Here is a 24,910-nt window from a genome sequence, read left to right as displayed (position 1 = left end):
GAATTAATCTGTAGTGTGAAATATTAACGCAATATTTTAATGCGTACGACATGTAGCTCGTTTCGATTATCTGACTTTCTGTCGGTCAAGTTGAACAGCATCATTAGACGGTTACATCGATTTATCGTACGGAGAGTTAAGAGTCGCCTGACTCTCTCGAGTCAATATCATCGTACATTAACGATTTTGTTAATAAAACAGGTTGCTGAAGTCAAACATCCAGAAATGAGATTTTCGATTACCACGCCGTCTACATTCGTTTTCTACCACAAAAATTCTACGCGAGATTCTACGCCGTTTTCTCGCGACCGTGAAACACATCCACAGTATATCGACCAAAATTAAATACTCTGGCGATGGAAGTATAAAAAAACAGCTAAAGTCAGTGAATTCGGAACAACGTGATTGATATTTCCGGTGGTGAGTTTCTCTTTGCAAAAGTCTCGCGCATTTCCTCAAATCCGCTACCGACTTCAAAGGTGAGGGACATTATTTCGTGACTCACATATCGTACGTGCATACGTGTTTCTTGTAAAAGAAAAAAAAACCAAGTATGACGAATCGTGAATAGACACTGCAAAGTTCTAGCGTTCGTCGTGTCGCTACAGTTGCGTGCGTTCGCGATCGTGACGAGCGATAAAAAGCTCGTGACGACGTCCCGTTGTTCGTAATCTTCGGTGAATGGACTTATCCCGTTCGTCGAAAACTCTGTTCAAAAATCATCTCAGATAAATTGCTAACGAGCCAATAATTTACACAGAGCAACATCGGCGTGTGCACCTCACGAGGCGCACCTTCTCTTCCGGTCTTTCCGTTGGACTTCACCAAATGAGGGTGTGAAGCACCATGGAAGCAAAAAATGTGGCAAACCCTTCGCGGGTTTCATGGCTCGAGGAAAAGGTAGTCCCAAAAATTGTCGCAGCACTCGGTAAGACCGGTAGGAGCGTGAGGTGCGAGATCAGAATGCTGGGTGACGGCCTCTTCATCTCAGCTATCCACATGATCGATCTGATTTTTCCTTCCCCTCACCTTGGCGAAGATCGTTCCGAGATACTGAAATTCGTGATGAAGTCTCTCACGGAAAATGAGAGTATTCAAGAATTTCTACAGGTCGAAAATCTTCTGCTCAACGAGATCCTATTTTACGAAAATTTCGGCAAAAATTACACCGACTATCCGAAGTGCGTTCTGACGATTCGGGAACCGTTGGAGAGAACCGTTCTCGTTTTAGAGAACGTAACTTCGCTGGGGTACGAATCCTTCGAATGGAAAAATGGAGTCGATATGAAACGGACCTTGGCAGCGGTCCGTGAACTAGGAAAACTCCACGCCAGAGGATACGTCCTGAAAGAGAATAACCCGAAAGAATTTTTTGAAATCGTCGAGAATATTTATCCTTGCAAGTTCGACGCTTCGGCATCGCCTAGACTGATCTACGCCGTGAACAATCTCTCGATGAGGCCGCTGAATTACCTGAAATCGGTGAACTACGACCCGCTGTTTTGTGAGAAAATGTCGGTTTACTTTGAAAAAGCTCACGAGAAAATATTCAGAGATTGCGTGACGCCTAGAAACGAACTCGCGGTTTTCTGCCACGGCGATATAACGGCGAACAATATACTATTCCGAGTAAAAAATGACGGTGAATTCGACGCGATGTTGATCGATTTCGCTCAATTTCGTTACTCATCTCCGGCCATCGATACCTCGACCTTCATTTTCATGAGCTGCGACGTGAAATTGAGGCGAGAATTTCCCAGAATCTTTAAAGCATATCACGACGTGCTTTACGCTCACCTCGTACAGCAAGGGATTCAAAATCTCGAGAGGTTCTCGTACGACGCTTTCTTCGACGATTACAAAAGACACGCGATTTTCGGATGTTTGCTCGCTATTTTTTACATACCCTACCTACACCTCGACCCGGAGACGACGGATTTCGCTCACCTCGAAGAGGATATCGAGGTCTACGTGAGGGAACTCGGAGCTGCTGGTGGTAATGATGTTTCGAAGAAGCTCGCCGATATGCTCATGGAATTGAAGGCCCAAGGATGTCTGGATTACATTTTAACCGGTTGATCGTAATCCTAGACATCACTTTTCCAAGGAATTTTCAGTAAATCGGTCTTTCTAGGCAAACGCATCTGGTTTGTTCGAATTATAATTTTAGAGAGAATTGTAAATAATTTAAAAATGAGTTGACGAGTTTAAAAATAAATTACTACGTGTAAAAATGAATTCATTAAGTCAAACGAGGATAAATTATACGTAACAAGGATAAAGAAAAAAAAAAAAAAAAAAGAAAATATTCCAAGTCTTACACGGGGTTTTGATTATCTTGCGAACCAGCTCGAGCGAAAAAGTGAAAGAAATTTTCTAAAGACGAACAACAAAAGTTTATGGGTTAATTATCGTTTACGAGAAGCAACAATTAGTAGTAGGTAGTGGTGCAGGAATTCCGCCGCATCATGGCGTCTGGTGGAAGATTCCCGCCTAGTTAGTCACGGTACGGTATTTTTTTCTCTTTCATTTCTCATCAAGTTGGATCTTTTTTTTTTTGCCATTATTATTATTATGATTTTTTTTTCTTTCCGGAACGAAGATGCAGCGCACGAAGACCGTCGATATAGTAATCGAAATAAGCGCACCGAGCGGACGGGTGGTGAAAAGTAAAAGGCTCGAAAACTTTTCTCATTTCTTCGCGGGAATTTGTTTACTTTTCAGTCGTATAATAAGAGTCAGGGAATTCTTCGCAATGGTAATTAGGAAAGAAACAATTACATCTTTTTTATTTCTTTGCCATGTGCCCCCCCTCCCAACTCGCTCTTCATTCATTTTACTTTATGAGAGAGGGTAGGTACTTTTGTCAGAAGATTCCAAACTCTCATTGTAGCAAGTAAAATAATTTCAAAAGACGAGACAAAATAAAAACCGCCGATCAACTCACACAGCAAGCTATACACTACAATTCTCCTCAAAGGTTCGAAAAACATCCCGTCGTACTCAAAATTCGCATAAATTTACAACTGAAAAAACAAATTCACTCGCGAGCTTTCCGAGCACATCAAACACTTTTTCGATAAATATTTCAAGCCCATTCTTCAACCTTTTCTCAGAAGGTACGATTGAAAAAAAGCATCCCTCGACCGTTTTCTCTTCTTCTTCTTCTCGTTGTAATCTGGTTGGTTTTTCGAAGAATTTTCGTTACATCTTTTTTTTTTTCAATTTTCCAATCGAGCTTTTGATCGGAGAACTTTCGCGGGATGTGGTAGGTGAATTTAAAGAAGAAAAAAAAAACAAAGAATGATCGAGCGCGTAGACAGGAATGAAAGATCAGTGCATAGAGGGTACAGACGCAGCACGAGGTGAAATTTATCCGGGCACCACGCCCGCGTATTTCCCGTTGGTTTCCGGTCGCGTTGTCGGTTCAATCGAAGCATTCCCCATACTCCAGATATCGCGCCCCTATCCAGTATCCTCCTCCTGCTCGATACTCCGGATAGATTTACGAGTAAACTAGCTCCTGCCGAGCCCCCGAGCTAATAGACCGGCAAGTTATGGGCCGATTCAATTTCATTTGGAAAATAAGCAACTGTCTCAAGTGATATTGGTCATTAGGTATACCTAATACACTTTTTCTCCCTAGGAACTCATTCGTCCCCGCAGTGTGATTTTGTCGGAATTTCTTATTCCCTCGTTTTTTTTTCCTTCCCTCCGCTTCCGTTTCCATTTGTGAATTTTAAGGTCTGGATCGCGGGACACACGTTTCATTTATTGACGTTCCCACCGCTACAAATAATCGACGAGGGACTTTCGGTTGAATAAGTAAAGAACGACAATGAGAGCAATCAAAACGAACAAAGCGTTGATCCTCTTTTCCATCAGCTGTTTCACGGGGAGGTCTTAACTCGAAAGCGCCCGGCCGATTACGTTTTTTTCCGCTCCTCCCCCCGTTCGACTTCGCGTCGTTCTTCTTTCGATTTGAATTCGTATGACTTTATAATTCAGCTATTGCCGGGAATTAACTCGAGCGTTTCTTTTCAAAGGTGGATAGTGACGAAATTCAGGGAATTTCCTTCTTTTTTCTCCCCCCCTCGTTTTCCATCTCTTGACAGAGACGAAAACGGATATCGACATTTTCAAGCCCCGCAGGACAGCGGAGAATTGAAAACAAAACACTCGCCATTGATGTAGAAAATTTGTTGAAAATTATTCGAAACTTTCGACGGGGAAGAAATCCCCTCTAATTTGACACAGAACATTTTTCCACTGCACGTATTAATAATTGACCCGGAAGTTAACTTCATAGAAAATTCCAACCCTTTTTGAATAATTATTATCGTATATATATGTATGTATATACGCGATCGACTTTATCCCCCGGTATCTTTATGGGGGACCGCGTCGTTCGGTACTGTTTCGTAGGTGCATTAACGAAGGTGGCGAAGGTGGTGAGAGGGGTTGGGAAGTATGCCGTTGAAATTAGAATAGATATTAGGTTGTAATTGTTAAGCAGCCCGCGCGTACACCGCCTGCTCGTCCCCGTTGCGTTAACGACGGTCAGCTTGAGATAATAGCACTGCTGGTCTAACGGCTACGGAATACAACTCTGGATTACATTGTTACAGACAACAAATTTGCATATTATACCGATACCTTATATCAACCCGACGACCGAGCCAAATCCACAGCCTGAAAACTTCCGCCCCTACGGTTTCCGCAGAAACGAACACGAAATTTCGTTCAACCTGAAATTCGCGATACGACGTAAAAATTTGTGTCACCCTCGTTCGGTTTCGAACAACGTATTTCGAAAAAACATATAAATATCGCCGTGAGAATGACCTGCATCGAGTTTGAGTCCGAAGAGGATTGACGGAAAATTTTAAGTACAGGTACTCAGTCTGGTTTGTGTCGAAATTTCAACTGGAACGAGAACGCCGATTTTACGGACGGGAGAACGTATCTAACGGGAAGTTATTTTTGTATGGAAACGCAGACTCGTAAAGTCCGAGAATATCTGTGAAGATTTTCCAGTTATAGCGTGAATCTGCAGTTATTCTCGTAGGAGGTAGCTACGTAAAATTTTATCCGAAAATGCGAAAAACATATTTTACGCCAATCAGGAGTTTTGAACTAATAATAACTTTGTTCGTTTGCTTGTGTTATTTGTACTTTTTCTCTTCTCGGTAAAAAATAGATCAAGTTCCGACCAAACGAAACCAAAAACATTCCCGAATAGAACGGATCAAATAAAAATTGAGATCGGACGAACGACCGGCGATGGTTTCGTCACTTGGAATTTCCATAATCTCGCCTTCGTTTATTTCAATTCAAGAATAGGGGCGAAATAGAGGGTTCTCCGATTCGTAGATCGTTAGGATAAGACGAAACTTGCTCTCGCCGCTGGAGGCTGGGGAAAAACAACTTACGGTTTCATATTCGTTTCATTTGACTGGTATACGAGCGGGTTCGCTGCAAGGCAGGTATTAATTTGGCAAACTCCACCTTTCCTTTTCCATTTCTCTCGGAGAGTTTTCCCAGCCGCGGGCCGTGTTAACGCAGATGACATACGAGCATTAATTAGGACTACGCCCTTCGTAGCAACAGCGGCAACAGCGGCGACACCGCGAAAGTTTTAAGGGCAGATTGCGAAAGATAAACCGAAACACGTGCTGCCGGTATAAACGCGATTAAATACCGCGAGGCGTATCAACGACGATGAGGACGAAAAGTAGGAGGGAGAAAAAGGAGAGAGGGAGGGAGGGAGGGAAGCCGAAGACTTTCCTGAAATGAAAAATGAGCCGATACACGAGACAGAGTAAGGGACTGGGCGAGCCAATAATCAGATATCATACCCTTCTCCCTGTGCTCCTCTAAACTCGCGAACTTCAAGCAAGCTCCGAATATCTTCGAGCTTCGAGCTCCAAACTTTCGAAAGCTTCGAAATTCTTCGTCCGCCGCCTCCTCTGCGAAGAGTTTCAACAAAAGATAGTTCGTCCGTTCCTCCTCTATCCATATATTCATTCTTTTACTCGTCTCCTTGATCTTCCCGTTAGGTTCCTCTCTGACTCTCAACAGATTCGAAAGGATTGCGAGTTAGGAAATAAGACGCTTCTTCCGTCTGCAGTCGAGCGCCCGATTGTCCGCATCCGAAATTCACCAGCTCCGAAATTTATTTAGAAAATTGCTTTTTTCCGGGCTGATAATCGGAGTGATATTCGTAGCGAGTCGGTTTTCCAACACGGAACTCGGATTGGAAAATTTTCAAGATTTACCAAGAATATATTCGAAAGAAAATCGTCTCCGGATCAATTAGCTCATCGAACCACGTTGAACAGGACGGAGTGAGAAACGGGAAGGGAGGTAACGAAATAAAAAAGAAAAAAAAAAAGAAAAAGAAAAAGAGAAAAAAAAAATAGGAATAAGAAAAAGAAACAGAAGGAAAGCCCTACGACGCTCAGATTAGCCTATATCTGGTTTCACCCCTTTCGACGGGCTCGTTTCTCGGAGTCGGAGCCCAGAATAGTTTTCACCTTCCATTTATTATAGGGCTTCCTATTGCTTTTCTATCATTGTCACGCGCTCACTTACGCGCTACGTATACGGGGTTACTAGGTAGCCGATGAGAGTGTGACAGGGCCGTATTACTGAAAAAGATTAAGGTGACTACCGGAATCAGCTTGATAAGTGAAATGACATTGAACGATCCTCGGAGGGAATTTCATTGGACATTGCGATATTCAGTACGGAGGACGAGATGCGAAATAAAATAGAATGAAAAATAAAAAAATGAAAATCGAATCGTTCGACTTTTGCAGAAAATCATGTTTGGTGTGCTTGCACAGCTGAAATGAGCACGGATAGTTTTTTTATTTTTTATAATGAAAGAGCAGAAAAAAAAACGGCAAAATTAATTCATAGCTGGAGATAAAAAATCGCGCGTACGCTATCGAAGATATTACGAGTTTGATTCCAACAGATTCGACATGCGATCCTGCAACTCGACATGCCATTCGATCATTCCTGTATAATTAATGGGCGATGGAAAAAAATGTGATTCAAAAAGAACGAGATACGAAATAGTATATATCAGAAGAAAATTAATGCGGGGTTGAAAATATTTCACATTCATTTATCGACTCTTCGAAAAATAATAATTAAAATGTAGAAGATATTTTTTTCATCGGCCGATTCACTAACCGATTGTTTCCCGTCATCGCAGTCTGATATTTTATTCCATGGAAGTGACTTTCATGAAAGATTTCGATGTGTATATGAATTTCCTTTTTTTTCGCTGTAACCGAAACTGCGGTGTGCAGTTCGTTAACAAAGCATTTTCGTGTTTGCGAACGATCGTTTTCACTTTTTCCGCGGTGGGCTATTTCTCATGAAAATTGGTCAGCCGCACAGGCGTATAGTTTTTGTGTTTCATATCAGCGATGCCGAATGATCGCGCGAGTGAGGTATGAAGCTGACGTTAACTCGTAGAGATGCACGTAAGCTTTTTGCATCGAGTGACGCGACGTGCAACCCATAAATCCAGGGTTTCGAATCGAAGAGGATTCCGCGGTATTTTCGGTAACGGGTAAAACTGTAAATCGAACCGCTGCGACGGCATTCGAAGCGACGAAAAAATTCAAAAACGCTTCGCTCCCATTCCGAAAAAAGCTTCTCGTTCATACTCCGCATCTGTCGGAGGTGGTTGTTGTCCCATTTATTTTTTTTTTCCAATCCCCTTCGCAATTTCGCGTCCGCGTGATCGAGGACGTCGTTCGTTGCGTCGAATTATAACTTGGATCATAATTCGGAATATCGTTGTCCACGCGAGAGATGTACAATATCTCGACGAGACGTAATTTTACCGCTGGGATTCCAGTATTAAGACAAAAAAAAAAACTCACGCGGACACACACGTCGCTAATTAAAATCTTTACCGTTCAATATTTCTTTTCCATCCTCTACGGGCGAACGTTCGAATACCCGGTGGGCATATATTTCCACCTCCTTGACCACCGTGCGGCGGTGAGCAGCGATCAACCCACGTATAATTTCAACGAGTGAAGGGTTCGTTCGATTCCGACTATACGTATATACAGGGGGTCGGTTCGGATACCAGCTGATGTTATTCGGACGTAATGCGCGCACAAATATTTCTATACACACAAATCTCGCGTCTCTTTTTTTTTTTTTTTTCCCCCGATGCCCCGGTGTCCCGGGGTTCTTCTGACCGCGCGTACGAACGTAGCGAAGAAAAAGAGTGGAAGCGCGCGACGCTTTCAGAGGGCGAACGACGCACGGGGTGGTTACGGTTCGGAAGGAAAAGCCGGAGAATAGCGGACGCGGAGAGAAGGGACGCTGTACACGTGAACGCACGAATGAGAGAGGTGAGGATTGCTTTTGACATCAAAGAAAACAAATCGGACGAGCTAAGGGGAGATGGAGCGCTGGAATTATGGTGATGGTAAAAAGGAGGAGATCCGCGCGTGCGAGTTTTCCGTACGTTTCAAAGGGGTAAACGGACGTCAGCGTGTGTACATCGCATTATTACCTTTTCTTTCGGGATTTAATTACGCCGAGCAGTTACATAATTATACCCGAGTCGGTTTGTCTTTTTTTTTTTCTCCTTTGACGTAAAATGACGAAATATCCTTCAAAAGTCCGTTTGCAGGGTAGACGTTGGTAGAGCTATTTCCATGGAAAGAGAGATATCGTTCCGAGGTAAGATATTCCTAGATATCCGGAATAAATCCCCGTTTTTACCAAAAGAAATATTTCTATCGTTTTCATCTTTTCGAATTTCAGATAGAAAAGGGATCGGTTTGCCGATCGAAACATAACAATATCTGCAACGACAACCTCCCGATTCAAAAGCTCGATTAAAGTCTGGCGGAGGGGGAGGGAGGGAGGAGACTATAAAACTGTTACTCGGTGTCTGGTCACCGAAAGAGCGAGTGATGTTTTAATGGTTGTGATACCCCACCTCGCTGATCCTTCGCATTTTTTCTGGAACGCTACCCTCGTTTTAAAGCGACACAAAGCAGATGAGGGACAAGAATCACAAGCTATACGTATACCTCGTCTCCCAGGAATAACGGAATGAAAAAGTCTATTGAAACGATGGAGAATAATGAAAGTAAAACTTTCGTCTCACCTCGCCGTACGGACGTGATATTAGTCCGACGAATGAAATAATTATGACGAAATCAACGAAATCGGGGATATCTATTACGAAGCCGAAATTTATTTGCGCGTTTCGATCGTTCTTCTTTTGGCGGACGTTTATTTTATTTTATACGATTCGAGGGAATCGTCTGCTAACGGTGGACTACAAGTTGACGTCGTTTGACTCGATCTCGTAGAGTTTCTCGCGTACGGGTATGTATAAAACGCGTGATTCAGGGACGGCAGTAAAGCGGTGGCCATAACTCCGTGAGAGGAAAATGCGACATATGTGTCCGAGAGATACGGGAGATGTTCAAGATTATATTATTCGGGTGTCTTTCGAATAGCGACGACGTTTTAGCTGCCGCTAGTACCGCGCCGCCGGAGGACGACTCGTCGTTTCTCTGTATCAGATATACGTACGCAGGGATAGGGTGATACCCTTAAATAGCTTTATATCGCTCATAAAACCACCCTTAGGGAAGGTCCCGCGAAAATTAAACGCCGTACAGCACGACCTCCCGTACCCTCTCTGCTTCTCTTCGTCTCTTCGTTTTTCACGTCTACTTGGAAATTTTCGCCTCGTTTTACCGACGAGCATTTTTGGAAAAATTTCGGAAGAGTCGAGGGGACGAGAGATTTGTCGCGTTCCGGCAAATCGAAGTCGACGTCAACGTCGAGTTTTTCGTCAAGGAACGCCAGCCGTAACCGAAGTAATAATTTCTCGTATCGAGCTTCGGGTATTACAAAAATCTGAGAATGTCACTCTACTAGCTCGATTATAACGAGTTTCCTCGTTATCCTCTTTTTTCATTTCGTAATTTTCCTTTAATTTTTTTTCCTCTTCGGTTTTTTTTATTTTCCCATACTCGTTTTGCGGCACCTCTTTTTTCCGCGTTTTCCACAACGCCTCGACGACCATGTCGTTTATTTCTGGTCCCTTAATGATGTTACTAATAGCGAAACGAATAAAAACTTGTGGGCATTAAGTACCGAGGCTGCTCGCTGCTGCTGCTGCTGCTGCTGCTTTTCCCACTACCGCAGTGTCGAGCATTTTTATAATACATGTTCTATTTAATGCATGCCGAACGCTGTGATTTAGTTGGGTATATACCGACATCGTAACCTGCGCCCCACTTTCTACAGATGGAATAAAATATTAAAACGGGAAACCCACTCGATTAAATAACATCCGAATAGCAGATTTGAAACCGAAGTGAATTGGAAAATGAATATTTGTTTCAATAATTGATAGCCCATAGTTTTCCGCTTATTTGCCCGGAGTCGGATGAAACGAATGTCGTAATGTTTTTTCCCTCTCGCGTATCACTTCTCCAGGATCTTTCGTCGTCGACTCGGAAGTTCAGGTGGCCTTTCTCAAATTTACTCAAAACTCCTCAAACAACTTTCCGTCGTAATTTCAAATATTTTTCCTCGAGGAAGAATTTCCGCTGTTCTTCCTGCTCGAAATTTTTTCTTTCAACAAAGCATTTTCACGGCGCAGTACACATTGGAAATAAAATGAAGGATACCAAAAACAGGGTATAACCCCGTGGAACTACGGGTATGAAATATTAAAGCACCGGTATATCTATCTTGAGTGAAGATAATTACATAGTAGGAAAAATTATACAGAACAATGTGGACATGCTACAATTATTCTCTCATTAAGATCGTTGCCCGTTACACAACTTACCTATTTTCCTTTCCGCCTCGCACGCAGGTTAACCGCCACTCGCCACGGCTCGATTTCATCGGAGATGAAAATTAATTACGCCTCAGAGACATCGCGCTAGACTCTCTGATGTTAGCGGACAAAGTAAAATTCAAACGATTCGACATTCGCGGTCGAAAATTACGGAAAAGCTCGCATGAATTGGGAAAATTCTAGGCAATTTGATTGGAAGCGGAGCGACCTTCTCCAATAATATGTTTTAAATTTGAAATCGCCGGATATCGAGAATTTCTGAAAGCTCGCTCTCTTCGATCCGTTTTACACGGGATTATTCAAAATAGTTTGACGAAGCTTTTACATCTTTATTTTCCGAAACATGGAATCAGGTAAGTTTTCTTCGAAAACGGTTTTCTGAATAGTTGCTAATCGCATACCTACTATTGCAGAAATACTTGGATAGTTTCGAATGGAGTTACGTTAAAACTTTTACTCGCCGGAAATGAAAAGTTGTATAAGTAAAAAATACAGACAGTCTTCTAGATTCGCTGAAAGCAAACCCAGTTCGATGACGATATCGCAAATGACATGTACCGTAATTCCTGAAATTTGTCTTCCCTTTCGGAAATCGACGTTGAGTCAACTCTGACTTCGCTCGTATGCTTTTTTTCGCAAAGTTGTAACGATAAGATTAAATTCTGAAATACTCGATAAGACCCTTATCGCGCTCCCCCAGCAACGTATAATTACGTTGAAATTGTTTACAAGAGCTTTTTTGTGTATCGAAAATTCAGGTTATTCGTATTCCTTATCTTCAGTTCATCTCGAAGGCTGCAAGCTCGTTAAATATATATACGACTATACGCGAACTCCGGTACGACGACATTTACAATAATACCAATTAAAATGACGCTGATAATAACAATGGTAACGACGATTTTAATAATAATAATAATCACAAGCAACAACAGCAGCGCCAACAAAAATGATAATAGCTACGATAGCGGCGGCAACAATAACATCAATGAAAACATTTCTATGATAATATTTTCTCATCAATAACTAGAATAGAAGTCTCCAGTGGCATTATAATGAATTTGATAAGTTCGTTTGTTCGATCGATAACCGTTAGGTAGAAGTTGCGTGAGTGAAATGAGATGCCGACTCGCAGCGTGTCTTTACCGGCTTTCATTCAAATGGAATTGCAGAGTGAGAAAAATTGCGATGATGAATAAAGCAAATAGTGAATAGATGGTGGAAAAATTCTTTAGTTTGTTAAAGAAGGAGGTACAAAGCTGGCGTATATAAGATGCGGCAGAAGCTGAGTAGACGTAGGAAGGAGTGGGAGGAAAGTAAAATAAAACCGCGAAGAAAAATAGTGAAATTTATCGCGGTATAATATGAGTAAAAATATTAATGGTTGGCTCTCTCCATTGCAGTCTGCACAAGGAGATAAAATGCGGTGCAGTTTTCTCGGCTTTTCGAAACACATGTGTGCCTAACGCTTTGTTTCGCTCATTTTATTTATTTATTTTTTCGCACATCTTGCCAAAAAACAAAAAAAAAATAAAAAAATAAAAAAAGCCTCGAAATATATCGCAGCGCGGAATTATCGCGCACCTCTACCTCGGTGCGGGATTTCCTTCGAATTAGTTGTTCTCTCTTTTATTTTTCGTTCCACTTTTTGAGCGAGCGGCTCTCCAATAACCGCAAATATTCTCGATAATTACTATGACACAGCGGCATAAACGCTTCGCGAAAAGCTCGATTTTTTTCAGTCGAAGAATCTTCAAAAATTTCATCATCGTCGACTCGTCGTCCGAAAAAATAACGACGAGCTTATCCTCGACTAAAAAAAAAAAAAAAAAAGCCGATGGAGAATCAATGTACGAGTAAAATGAAGACGGGTTTTAATTCGATATGAGAATCGACATGGTTTTTTCGTTCATCAATTTGAACATATTGTGTTCGGCGGACATAATCTTTATGCATATGCGGCGTTCGGTCGTCGTACAAATCAACGTGAATATGACGAAGCGTGCGGTGTTCGAATACCTGTGCAGGGGAGGACATGATGTTTTGCGCGCAGTGCCAAATTGGTTCGTCGTTTCGGGCCGGGCTATCTCTATGAATATATTTCTACACATTTGTATACGTACACACGTATATATCGCGGCACGTACGATACAACGATAAAAATTGTGCGCACCTATTTCGTGCCGAACAACGCGGCCTTCCAATTTCACCCCGTACCCCAGAAATCGGTAGGAAAAAGAAGCAAATAACGACTCCTGTACTCCATATACCCAATCCAATGCCGATGCCGTACGGCGATAACGAAAATTTACCAACTTTTTCCACATCCGAATACTGAATTGGATCCGCACGTTTAGCAGAAGAGTCGATCATCCAACAAAATCATGCGGTTTGTCCGTCTATGCGTCCGTTTGGTTCACCTTTTTTCTTTTTTTTTTTTTTTTTTTTCTCATTTTTTGTGACCAGTGAAAATTTAATGAGCTTTTTTTTCGCTGCTGCAAAAACCGTCTCCGTAGAAACTGGGCAAATTGCGAATGTTAAACAATGAATTTCGACGATTTTTATTCAGCGATAGTCGGGGAAAGTTTGACTAATTTTCATAAAAGCTCTTGTCAGCTGATGTTAGGAATCGAATGAAATTCGAGATTTTGTTTCTCAACCGATTTCATAAGAGAAAATACGTAGCAGTACGGTCCAAGAATTAAATTCGAGACTGTGGACGTTTTCAATCCGACAAAAATTGAGCTTTTTTCCCGACGTCGGAATCTGTGCCGAGGTTTTCCCCCGGGCTCGTTCTTCCTGTAGGCGGAAAGACGTGCCTTGTAAAATTGATTGTACGTGTTTATACCCTCTGCACTCCCAGTAGCTGCTGGTGGTGTAGTGATCGTTCAATGTACGATTAAAGAGAGTTACACGTCAGGCACGAGAGCCCTCGTATACCTCGTCACGCAACGTTGCAGAGTACATAGTAATAGGTAACGTTCATCACACGTGTTGTGTATATACATGTATATATACCTATACGCGAAAGCTCGCGTTGCACGTGCATGAAAAACGATCCAGAAAAATTCTTGAAACCAGACGTTGCCGCTATTCCGGGGCGCGCATACCTACATCTACGTTAAATAATAATTGTACGAAGCTTTCACGATGATCAGAAATATATTTTTCCAAAAATATACACCGAGCTTTTTACCCGGCGAGATAATAATCCAGTCGTGAAAAGCATTCGGATAAAATCGCGGATAAAATTTCTCTATGAAAACCGATGGTACGAACGCGGAAACTTTTCGCTTCGGGGATAGGTCCGTGTACGGATATCTCTTTACGGATTCTGGAACGTTCTACTAAAACTGAAAACTTGCGCGACCTCGCGCAGTCGGAACGAAGAACCGAAGATTGAATCGCCAAGTTTCAAACGAGCATTTCCACCGCTCCGACTACCGCTGGTATTAGTATCTGGAGGGTACGTAAGCAGCTACGTATGTACCCGTTATAGCGACATCGTGTAAATTATTCCGCGCCGCAACGTCCTGCGACCTACACAGCCCTCCCTGTTCGGACGGGGGTGAGGGGTGCCGTTCTGGTTCCAGCTGCGTAAACCAGAAAGTGATCGGGTCCTGTGCACTGCACGGTTGTTTGGGAATATGGCGTTTCATATTTCGCATCAAATGTCACGATGGCCTTTTTTTTCTCTTTCATAATTACAGGTTTTCGCAAACGGACTCTATAGCGAAGTTCCACCCGGAATTTTGAGAAGCGAGAAATCATCTCGATCGTCCTCTACACGTTTATCAAAAATTCTGACGGAAACTATCGGATAACTTAATTTTTTTAATTTTCCGATTTTTTTTTTTTCTTTTAAATTACAATCAGTTCCACTTTTCATTTCTCCTACATTATTCCGGATAATTTATGCACGCGCTATATCTGAGATCTACTATAACCTGCTGTTCCGATAATGTCGCGTTCAACGGACCGAGAAACGAACAGGATTCCGCAGATTTTCAACGAACTGATTTTAATTTCATGCACTAATAAAAGTTCTTCTTGATCCGAAGAAACGACCTCACCGCGCTGATTATTCCAACTAAAGAGAACGAAAGAAAAGCATCGACGATTGTGAGTGGGAAATTTCAACCCTGCATCTCGAGCTTGCACACATTATTTTGATCGTATAAAAAATCGAAGGGAATCATCCAACCGACGAACGCATTATGGCGAATGAATTTTATTTTTTTTGTCAGTATAACACGTCGATCATCATCGCATATTCTTGCGCCAGAGCTCTTCTCGTAATTTTGTAATTCCGGATGACGGGAGCGGCGAAGATTTCAGCTACCTAAATGGCGATTGATCGTCGAAGCTTCGACTCGATCAGCAGAATTCTAACGGCCGGCGCAGCTAATCATTAATTGGAACTCAATGTATACGAAGCTCGTTCGAACATGCGATCGGACTTACAGCTATACCGTTTTCAGCTATCGATCAGCGATCGAGAGGTTCGAACGGTCAGATCGAGGGACTACAGGGGGGGTACGAAACCGCATATCTGATCGGAAATATCGTTCCATTGTCTGCAAATTTCTATGTCGGTGTATTACGTCCGTACAATATTGAGTGGATGGTGCAATATGGATGGTCGAGGAACGCGACGTGAACCGGTCGAACACCTTAGCTCCACGCTATATTCAGCTGCATCCGAGATCAATTTCAACCATATGCGCTCATCCCATTCGTTTACAGTTTCCCCGTTCCACTTTTGCTCCAGCCGCAAGTACACGACCGGGTTCAAAAGCCCGGCTGGCTGAATTCCAAGCGAAATATACGCAAGGACGTGACACGCGTGTTAACGTCCGCCGTACTTCGCCTACAAAATTCAAGATCTATGAATTATCACTCGTGCGATCTACGATCCACATGTATGTACCGTCGCGTAACTCGATGAACGTCTACATTTTCGTTATCTCGACGGAGTCGAGTCTCTCTCTCTCTCTCTCTCTCCGCAATTTCGTATTCAAATCAGAAAAATAACACGAACGATTCGAACGTCCGAGGGGCCGCCGAAGGAAACGGAAAATGCGAGCGAGTGGAGGAGGAGGAGAAAAAAAAAACAAACAAAAAACAAAAACGTCAAAGCTTTTTTCGCCGCAAGTACGGAGCCGCTCCGCGAACTGGCTTCACTTTTACCACCGGCGTATACGCTCGCTCTATTTCGTGGTGAAAAAGGCCGAGTGAAATACAGTCGACGCACCCTGGGGGTGGTCAGGTGCCGTTGATAGCGTGCAGACGATCTGCAATTACAGCGCTTTCTAATTTGGTTCAAGCCGTTTCCATGTCTCTCATTTGTTTTCCCTCGTTCCTTTTCTCTTTACTCGCTTCCTCCGACTCCGCTCTTCATTCCACTTACCAAACTGTCACCGTCGTATTTAACGACCGGATCACGTGTCCACTTCAGAAATAAACGAAGAATAGAAAAAAAGAACAAAAAAAAAAACAACAAAAAAAAAACAAAAATGGAAATAGAAAGATAGGGTGCAAAAACGGAAGCGTTGTTCGGGACGCGTTCGAATCGCGGGCTCCAGCTGTACGTTCGGAAGAACTATGACGTGTCATTGGAATCAAGAGTAACTACTCTTCCTGCGATAAAAGAGAAAAAAAAAATAAAATAAAAAATTGCGCGGACCGAACCCGTCTAATGGCTGTCGTCCGGAAACGAATCGTTCCAATCGGTTGGCGTATCGTGTGCCGCAACAACATGCAACTCTAATACTCGATACTGACCCAATGGCATGCGATGAAAGAGCACTGATAGCCATTTAGTCGAATACCTAATAGCGCAATGCGTATTGTCCGCTTCCCTGTCGCGGGATGTTACCGGTTAGTACGACGCGAACCGCGTTGTCAAATTTCTACCCTGTCCCCGACAAATATATAATCCGATCTTTCACGTCGCGATAAAGATCCGTTTTTTTTTTCGTACGGCCGACCGGCCTCACCGCGATTATGAAAAAGTGGCGGATCTTCGCAATTTTAACTTCCCTCAAAATCATGATTCAAGTCCGACTTCGTTACGGGCGGACGGTTCATCGGGTTGTAGACGTTCGCCAGACTGCGTGATGTGCACTACGCCAGTGGTATCGATTGTCAGTGCCGAAGAGTTGCCTCCTATGACCTCACCGTCAGCCTAATCGATCCTCACTTCTGACTAGCATACCCACCACCACCACCACTCCTTGAGACGGACAGAAGTAGGCATTTCACGTGCTATAGATAGTTGAAGTGGATTTGCCACTTGTTGTCTGACAGATTCTCCGGCTCTTTGCTATGAAACTCGAACTACCCTTTCATCCATTACCATCTCTATTCCCATCTCCTGTCTTTCCTGTCGCTGAACTTTCAGCTGTTTCACGTTCGGAATCGCCACTTTATATCCATTTTTATTATCCGGACGTACGCGTTCGTTCGGTTTAATTTTCAACTCTGAGCAAATCTCAGATTCGAGAGAGAGAGCACGTGCTACGATTTCTGTGATATTTCATTCGGAAATGTTCCCGCGATATTCGCTTATCTTGTTCCTTACTTTCAACGGTTGACCAGTTTTCAAGTGTCCTTTTGTCGGATCGCCTCGTGTCACGCGAAGGTCAACAACGCTTGAGAAACGAGTTTGGATATTTTCCGGCTCAGTTAATCAACCCGGTTCTCCCAACCTTTGCTCCATCCCTGTACGGACCCAGATATTTATCGCCGTTAATCGATACGATCGATTTCACCGGCGTTGCCCCTCCGTTTTTAACATACGCAGGGACATTTTTCTCTTCGTTTCGCTTTTTATTCCGTATCAACCGGAAGCTAAAAATAGGAACTCGAATTTACAAATTGCATATCGAAAATTCCAGCGGGGCAATAAATAGATTTGAAAAAAAAAAAAAAAGATCCAACCCCAAATTGCCGTCACTCCAACAAAAGTCTTTGACATTACCGCTTGGCGACGGTTTTTGGGGTTCAAAAATCAAATTGCCGAGTCTCAAACGTCGAAGACGTGAAAAAAGCTTGTTCGAGATAAGAAAAAAAAATAAAAAATAAACGTCAATCGATGAAAACTCCGAGTTCTCTCGAGTACTTGGGATAATTTTTCAACCAGTTTATCGAACATCCTCGTCATGCACGTGAGATATACGCGTAGGTACTACAATATAACACCGAGTGTATCCCGAATTTTTGGCGTAGAAGTTTCAACGGTTTTATCCCTGGAGAAAAAAAAAAAAAAAAATAAAGAGAGAGAGTGAGAGAGAGAGAAAAGGGAAAAGAAAATTCAAGACACGAAACTGAAATGTCGACGTGACGAATGTCGCCGTAGGAATATAAGCTAGACAGTTGTACGCAACTATACGTGAGCTTTTTTTTTTTTTCTTCCTGTTTTCTCTTTCCCTACGTACATACGTAGCTCTCTTCGGAGTTACGTATGGTATTCTACCCACATTGTACCTTACCGTTGAAAGTCGGAATCTCGCCTGTGAGGCGGATATTCGCGAAGGAGCTTTTTCTTTTGAACGGCAAGGGAGAGAAGTAGGAAGAGGAAGAGAGAGAGAGAGAAAGAAAGAAAAAAAAAAATTAATTTCCAACCGCCGAAAGGCAGAGGCAACCAACCAGGCGTTTTTCTACCGAGCGAATAATATTAGAATTCGTATTGCGAATACTTCGATGCAAATAATATACCTACCCGTAGCGTACCCCCGATTCGAGAGATATAGATGTAGCATCGCTTTGATTTCCGGTTGACTTCCTCGGACTCTTCGGAGCGCTGACGTAATTAGGTACGATTGAAACGGGAGAAGGAGTTCACCTATACATAACGGTTAGTTAAATGCTCTCCCCTTGTCGCTTGATTACCCCGTTTCTCTCTCGATATCGCCGTTGAATTTTACACGAGTATAAGGAGAAAATTATGTGTGCAAAAAAAAAAAACAAAAAAAAAAAAAAAAATAGAAAGAACAAGCGACGCGATGACCGACGCCGATTTCGATTGATCCAACCAGGGAATCGATCGTTCTTTCTATTTTTTTTTTTTGTTTTTTCCTTTTCCAAAAACTCGCTACCTTTCGCAAGCTTTACCGAGCAGCTTCCGCCGCGCGTTGATTCCCGATGAGATTCCGTTTCATTGATCCGCATGTACGCGGTACGGGGCCGCGGAGCTTCTGGCGTTGTTCCGTTTGCCTGAGATACTTTGACCTTTGCTCGAAACCTCACGAGTATGAATACGTACGTACGGTACGAGTATATAAGGTGGAAAGTAGGAGTTGGGTCGGTAGCTTGGTATACATGTATAATGTGATGTATGTATATGTATGTAGACACAGTACGTGCGTGCCTCTTTATAAATATATGATCTGCACAACGCGGTACAGAGAGAGAGAGAGAGAGAGAGAGAGAGAGAGAGAGAGAGAGAGAGAGAGAGAGAGAGAGAGAGAGAGAGAGAGAGAGAGAGAGAGAGAGAGAGAGAGAGCGTGCGGTTAGAAAAGCTCACGACCGTACGATCTCTCTGAAAATAAGCATGAATACTGTCGCGACCGGGGAGATTCGAATTTTCGAAACATTTTTCATTCTTTTTCTCTCTCTCTCTTTTTGCATATTCGTTAATTTTTTTTGTTGTCGGTACGTTGGTTTTCGCATGAGTACCCCAACGTAATTACGAAAGCTTCGAGGATCGCTAGAGTTTTCTCCGACGTTACAACCGGAGTCAAATTTGGAGGATGAAATTCGAGAGTGGTTTTTGAACAAATGAAAAAAAAAAAAAAAAAAAAAACGAAGGGAAAAAGGGGAAAAGAAAAATAAAAAAACACCGAAATAACAACCGAACAAAGTAATTGAGTAAACTCAAAAAAAAAAATGATCGAAGGAAAGAGCATAAAGTTTGAGAAAAATGGAAAAAAAAAACCAAAATAAATAAACGAAAAAATATAATAAAATAATAAAGGAAGAAAGAAAGGGAAGAATGAGAAGAATAAGAAGGAACTCGTAACGATGAGGAACTTTGTTTTGTTCTATAAAGTACCATCATAAGTCCAATTAGTAAGGGTGGAAAATTGGCGGTAGATTATTAGAGCATACACAGTAGCTGCTGGGATCTTGTTCCTCGAGAGGGGACTCGGTGACTCTTCTTTGGAAACGGAAGCAAACTAACTAACAATCCACGTAGTCGAGACAGTAGCTGCCACGAGTGTCTGCCTTTTACTAAAAGGGGTTGGTGCGGCATTGAGGGCGTTTGTACTTAAAATATATATACGACGCGATGTAACCTGCAACCGTACAACCAAAGCCCGCACATATCTGCCCTATGGTTTTACGTATACGTGTACGTACGTTGCCAAGCTAAGAGGAAGGGGGAAAGCCTAGCGCGGCATCAGCTGCTACCGGGGAACAAACTGCATACTAATCACATCTGCTAGCTGCAAGCTGGGATACGTTATACGGTTACGACACGACACGGACTCTAAGTACAAACGGGGGCGGCGACATGTTGCCCGCCAAACGCTACGGAGCCGCTACTGCAACCCTTTCTCCCTTTCTCCCTTTTTTCCGAAGTCGTTTCATCGTTCGGTTTGCTAGTCTCCTTGTAACACGAAATCCCCGTGCGCCGATACACACGTCTCGCAAAAATGTACCGCGTTTACGTTACGTTATGAAGAAAAGGTAGAGGGGAAAGAAGCCACGAGCTTTTCGGTTTACCAAACTCTCGCGGCTACGTAGCAAAATGCAACACGCTGAATAACAAAGTAGATTTCTGTCCTAACAAGTTGCGGGTTAAAAGACGCCACGTCCGCACCATCGAGAGTGAAAATGGGTCGGTGGGAATGTACTTACGCAGCCAGAAAATGCATGCGAAGTCGAGGAGAGAGAGAGAGAAAAGCGAGTGAGCCGTGAACCCGTGAGCCACGTACTGCAGGGTACGGATCGCAATATGTCATCGACGGAGATCTGCAGGGCTCGGCGCAAGAGTTTGCGCGAAAAATTTGATCAATTTAGCTCTGGAAAATTGTGAATTTTCAGTTCCGATTTTGAAAATTTTACGAACACCACATATTTTGGTTGGCAATTTTCACTTTGAGTTTGATAGACGCGGTCATCCGCTGTACTTTATCGTAGATATACCTGCGCTAACTAATTGTATCTGTTCGACTCACGTGTCCATTTTTCATTCCTCTAACATGCGGTTGATCGATTGCTCTGCGGTGATATTTCACGGGGGGTTCGCTTACCTGAAAACAGAAAACGAATCGCATCAGTATATCGTGAGGTATTTTGAAAATGATAGAGTAGGATGAATTTCATTTTTGGGCATTTTTCTTTTCGCGTTGTTCGGCCATAGATCATCGATTAAAGCCGCGATGGTTGGAGATAGGCGATGACGAAAAAGAAGGTGTTTCCAAATCCACGATCTGTTTGGATCAGGGGAGATATCAACGATGTAGTGGGATTTCGGAATTGGACCTGCTAATTGGCGCCGCTGGTTTCGCAAGGCTAATCCTTGCGAATGGTTATCATCCGACGCTACCTTCCTTCGTTCGTATGCTAAACCTAGATTTAACCAGGCTCCAAGTACGAAACGCTGATTAGCAAACGGTTTTAAGATATTATATATGAACCCGCTGAACGCACATATAGACTAGGTATCCGCATCGCCATGGCTTCCGGTTCTTGTTATCGCAATCGCCGGATTCCGATCCGAAAAAAAAAAAATCCCAGCGCGAAACGCTGCGGAGAATTGTGAAAATTAAAAAATTCGAAATTTCTCTGACATCCCCATTCCGTCTTCGATGAAAAATTTTTTGGGATCTACCCGGATGGATACGTGGACAAATTTTTCAGCTCAACGAGATCGCCTCGATTTATATCAGATTTTCCGACGAGTGTTCAACATTGTCCGACCTCATTATATTTATTTTCACGGCGCGACAGGATATCGAATTTAGTAAACATATTACGTAACGAAGCAGAAACTTCCTTTTTCAAAGCACACCGCTAGGAAACGTCGCTTCGCTGTGTACGTTGGGGTTTACCGAGGGGTTTGCGTTGGTAGCGCGCGGGAGGAACGTGACGTCATTGCGAGCACCTGTACGCCGCTCTCGTTTAACGGTAGGTATAACCGATGATTGTGTGCTTTATTTCCGAGAAATAATCTATCATATCGAACTTAAAGCCACCAGGTAGCGGCGTTTAGCCGCCCACTCTTCGCTCCGAGAGCAAATTATCAGGCAAAGTATCAAGGAAACCGTTCGAAGTAACCGTTATCTGACCGCGGTGAGTTTCCGAGCGCCCTCGAATCGTTGAATACTTTTGGAAAAAGGGAGTGAAATTCCAGAAACGTGGAAATGTAGATTTGGAAAATCGTTTTCTCGTCTTCCCTCATAACCGCAGATTTATTATTCATACGCGAGATATCCACAGTTTGAAAAGCTTTTATCGTCATTTCTGAGAATTCTGAAATTTCGAATAGTCTGCAGAGCGTTTCGTAAAAAGTTCAAAATGTATTCGCTCGCATGATCAATCTTTTTTTTTTTTTTCTCTTCTTCTCTTTTCCTCTCTCTTCTCTCCTGTTATTTCAGCACGTACGCGAAACGCGTGAGCACCTGATCCTGGCCATTTTTTAAAAGCTTTTGCAGCTTCCGAACCACAATTTGAAACAAAAAGAGGAATAAACTTAATTTTTTCCCGGTGGATTCCGCAGCCCGCCGGGTTACGGAGCAATGCGGAACGACCGGTGGCTCCGGTATAACCGCAACCAATGTAACTAATTCTGGAAGCCACAACTGCAGCTCGTAGAAAGTTGCAGCTGTGGTGCAACGGCAGATTTGCATCGTTATACTGCAGCGGCGGTAGCGGCAGGCTGGTTGAATTGATAGTGAAAATCAATTTTCGAACTGGGTAAAGCTGCGTTTTCCGCCCCATCTTCCCATCCCGTAACTCCTAATTCGTCGTTCCAGGAGGCTTCGTGTACGTACACCTATACGTGCCAACACACGTATAGATATATATATAACCGTTTTACCTATAAAAGCGTCCGCGAAGCACCGTAAGTTTCTGCAACGTTCGACGAACGACTCGCGCCACCCGTGCAACCAATTCACAATTAAGATATCCAGGAAGATAGCTGAATCCCAATTTGTACACAATCGATACCGGCGAAATTAGCGAGATAATTTAGATGGGCAATCTAGATAGATGGCCCTAGGAACTTCGGGGTAGGGAAACTAGGCTCCTCAGCGCGCCGCTCTGTGCTTGAAACGAAGAACAGGCCGACGATGTGTCAGCGAACGAGAAAATCGGGAAAATGATTCAAAAAACCAGCTTCGTTTTCCCGGCTTCAAAAACTTGAGCTTCCGGAATTTTTTTTTCTACCACCGCATAAAACCGTCGATTTACGCGAACCTCCGTGAAATTTGTGTGACATCGGTGGTATTGACCGACGACGCATTAGTAATCGTCAACCGCGGCCGAAATTGCGACGATTGAACGGAATTGAATTAACCCCGACCGCTATTTTAACGCGCTACATTCTACGGGCCAACTTACCTTCGCGGCGCGTTACATTCGACACACGTATCGCATTGGTGTCGCGGAATGAAACAAATTTTCCCACCCCGTCATTACGATTAGAGGTGAAACGTTGAATTAAATTCCGTCATCGGCTGATCAAAATCCGAATGGCTTCGATGAATCCGAGGATGAGCTTTCGAAAGCTTCGAACAAAATTTTTTAGCGCTCTTATTCCCGTTCGCGAATAAAGCTCGACGTGTGTAACCCGATTTTTTTCAACAATAATTTCACACAGTCGGGTCGTCGATCGATGATAATCACGTCGCAAAAGTCGTACGGTAATCTACGTACACTGTATGTACGTTGTATCCGCCGGTCGTGATGAATACGCAGATAATAAGTCCCGAGCAAATAAATATAATGAACTCAGCGTCGGTAATCCGTGATAACGGTAATCCTCGAGCTTTAATTAACGTGAAAATTCAGTTGGTAGCGTTACAGTCGAGAAGCTTTTTCGAAAGTTTGACTCGGCGGGTGTTGAGAATTTGAATTCATATTTTGATATTTCTTCCCTCCTCGTAAAATAATAAAACGTCACGTTGTTGTATAATACGTCTGGGGATATACAATGTAGTTTAGGCAGTCGTTCGTCCAATCAGGTGTCTTTCACTGTTTCAAACCGATCTGCGAACTGCTGTTCGGCTGATGCAGCGAAAACGTAGAGGAAACTTCATATAAAGAAGTCGAGAAAGAAAAATTTGTCTCGTGGAGCTTTTTTCGAAGTTTAAAGCGTCGCGAAGTCTGCGAGTGAAATCGTAGAATGTAACTCGGGCGACAATTCGCGCGAGAAACTCGGGCCACTTTCAACCTTACGATCTAACGGAGTTGAGTTCCCGACACCCCGAGGCTACCGAAGCTGGAAACATATTTCTGGTTTTCAAGTTCGCAAAATAGATATTCCGCAACCTTCGAAAGCTTAGTGGCTTTCTTCGGCTCACGCGAAAGAAAAAGAACCTTCGAATCCGCGCGTCCGAATTTTAAAAATGAGTCGAGAAAAAAAAAGCAGATTCAAACTCGTTTCAACCGAGTAACTCGATTCGTTTAATTACCCGAAAACTTTTCCCCCCCTCCCCCCCCCCCCCCCCCCAAGCTTATGAGGACATAACTTCGCCATCGAAAAAAGCTCACCGCAGGCTCGAACATTCCGATTCAAATTTTTGTCGCGAAGCTCGCGGTCCGGTTCGATTCGATGGATTTCTCAAATTCGTCGGGATAAATACGCGTTTGTTTTTTTTTTTTTTTTTCTTTCACCTCTCATATCGCAGACTAATACGATCGAGAGTCCGCAAGTAGAATTTTTCAGCGTCTCAATCGTGCGTGAGAAAACTTTCGAACGTAGACGGAATATGGTGGCGTAAAATAAAAGCACGAAGCAGTTCGGAATTCCATTCGTTCTTGGACCCTGGGAGACCAGCAGTCTGAAAAGCTGGTTTACCATCG

At 43.1% G+C, this 24,910-nt stretch overlaps 2 protein-coding genes across 4 annotated transcripts in view; one reads left to right on the top strand and one right to left on the bottom strand.

Moving 5' to 3' along the window:
* The window catches only part of LOC105687818, a 234,995-nt gene that overhangs the window by 102,463 nt on the left and 107,622 nt on the right, over positions 1-24,910 (bottom strand). The gene's annotated exons all lie outside the window — the stretch shown is intronic.
* Positions 248-2,238, top strand: LOC105687817. Its single transcript, XM_048651485.1, has 2 exons — positions 248-420; positions 761-2,238. The coding sequence occupies exon 2, from the start codon at positions 847-849 to the stop codon at positions 2,077-2,079; it is 1,233 nt and encodes a 410-aa protein (XP_048507442.1). The 5' UTR covers positions 248-420; positions 761-846; the 3' UTR covers positions 2,080-2,238.

The sequence above is a fragment of the Athalia rosae genome, chromosome 2 (genome assembly GCF_917208135.1).
Source record: "Athalia rosae chromosome 2, iyAthRosa1.1, whole genome shotgun sequence".
NCBI classification, from domain to species: domain Eukaryota; kingdom Metazoa; phylum Arthropoda; class Insecta; order Hymenoptera; family Athaliidae; genus Athalia; species Athalia rosae.
Note: the sequence above shows the minus strand (reverse complement) of the source record. Positions and strands in the feature narration are given on the sequence as shown.

Bases quoted from the DNA above. Each gene is read 5' to 3' on its own strand.
- LOC105687817 (XM_048651485.1), top strand. From the start codon at position 847: ATGGAAGCAAAAAATGTGGCAAACCCTTCGCGGGTTTCATGGCTCGAG.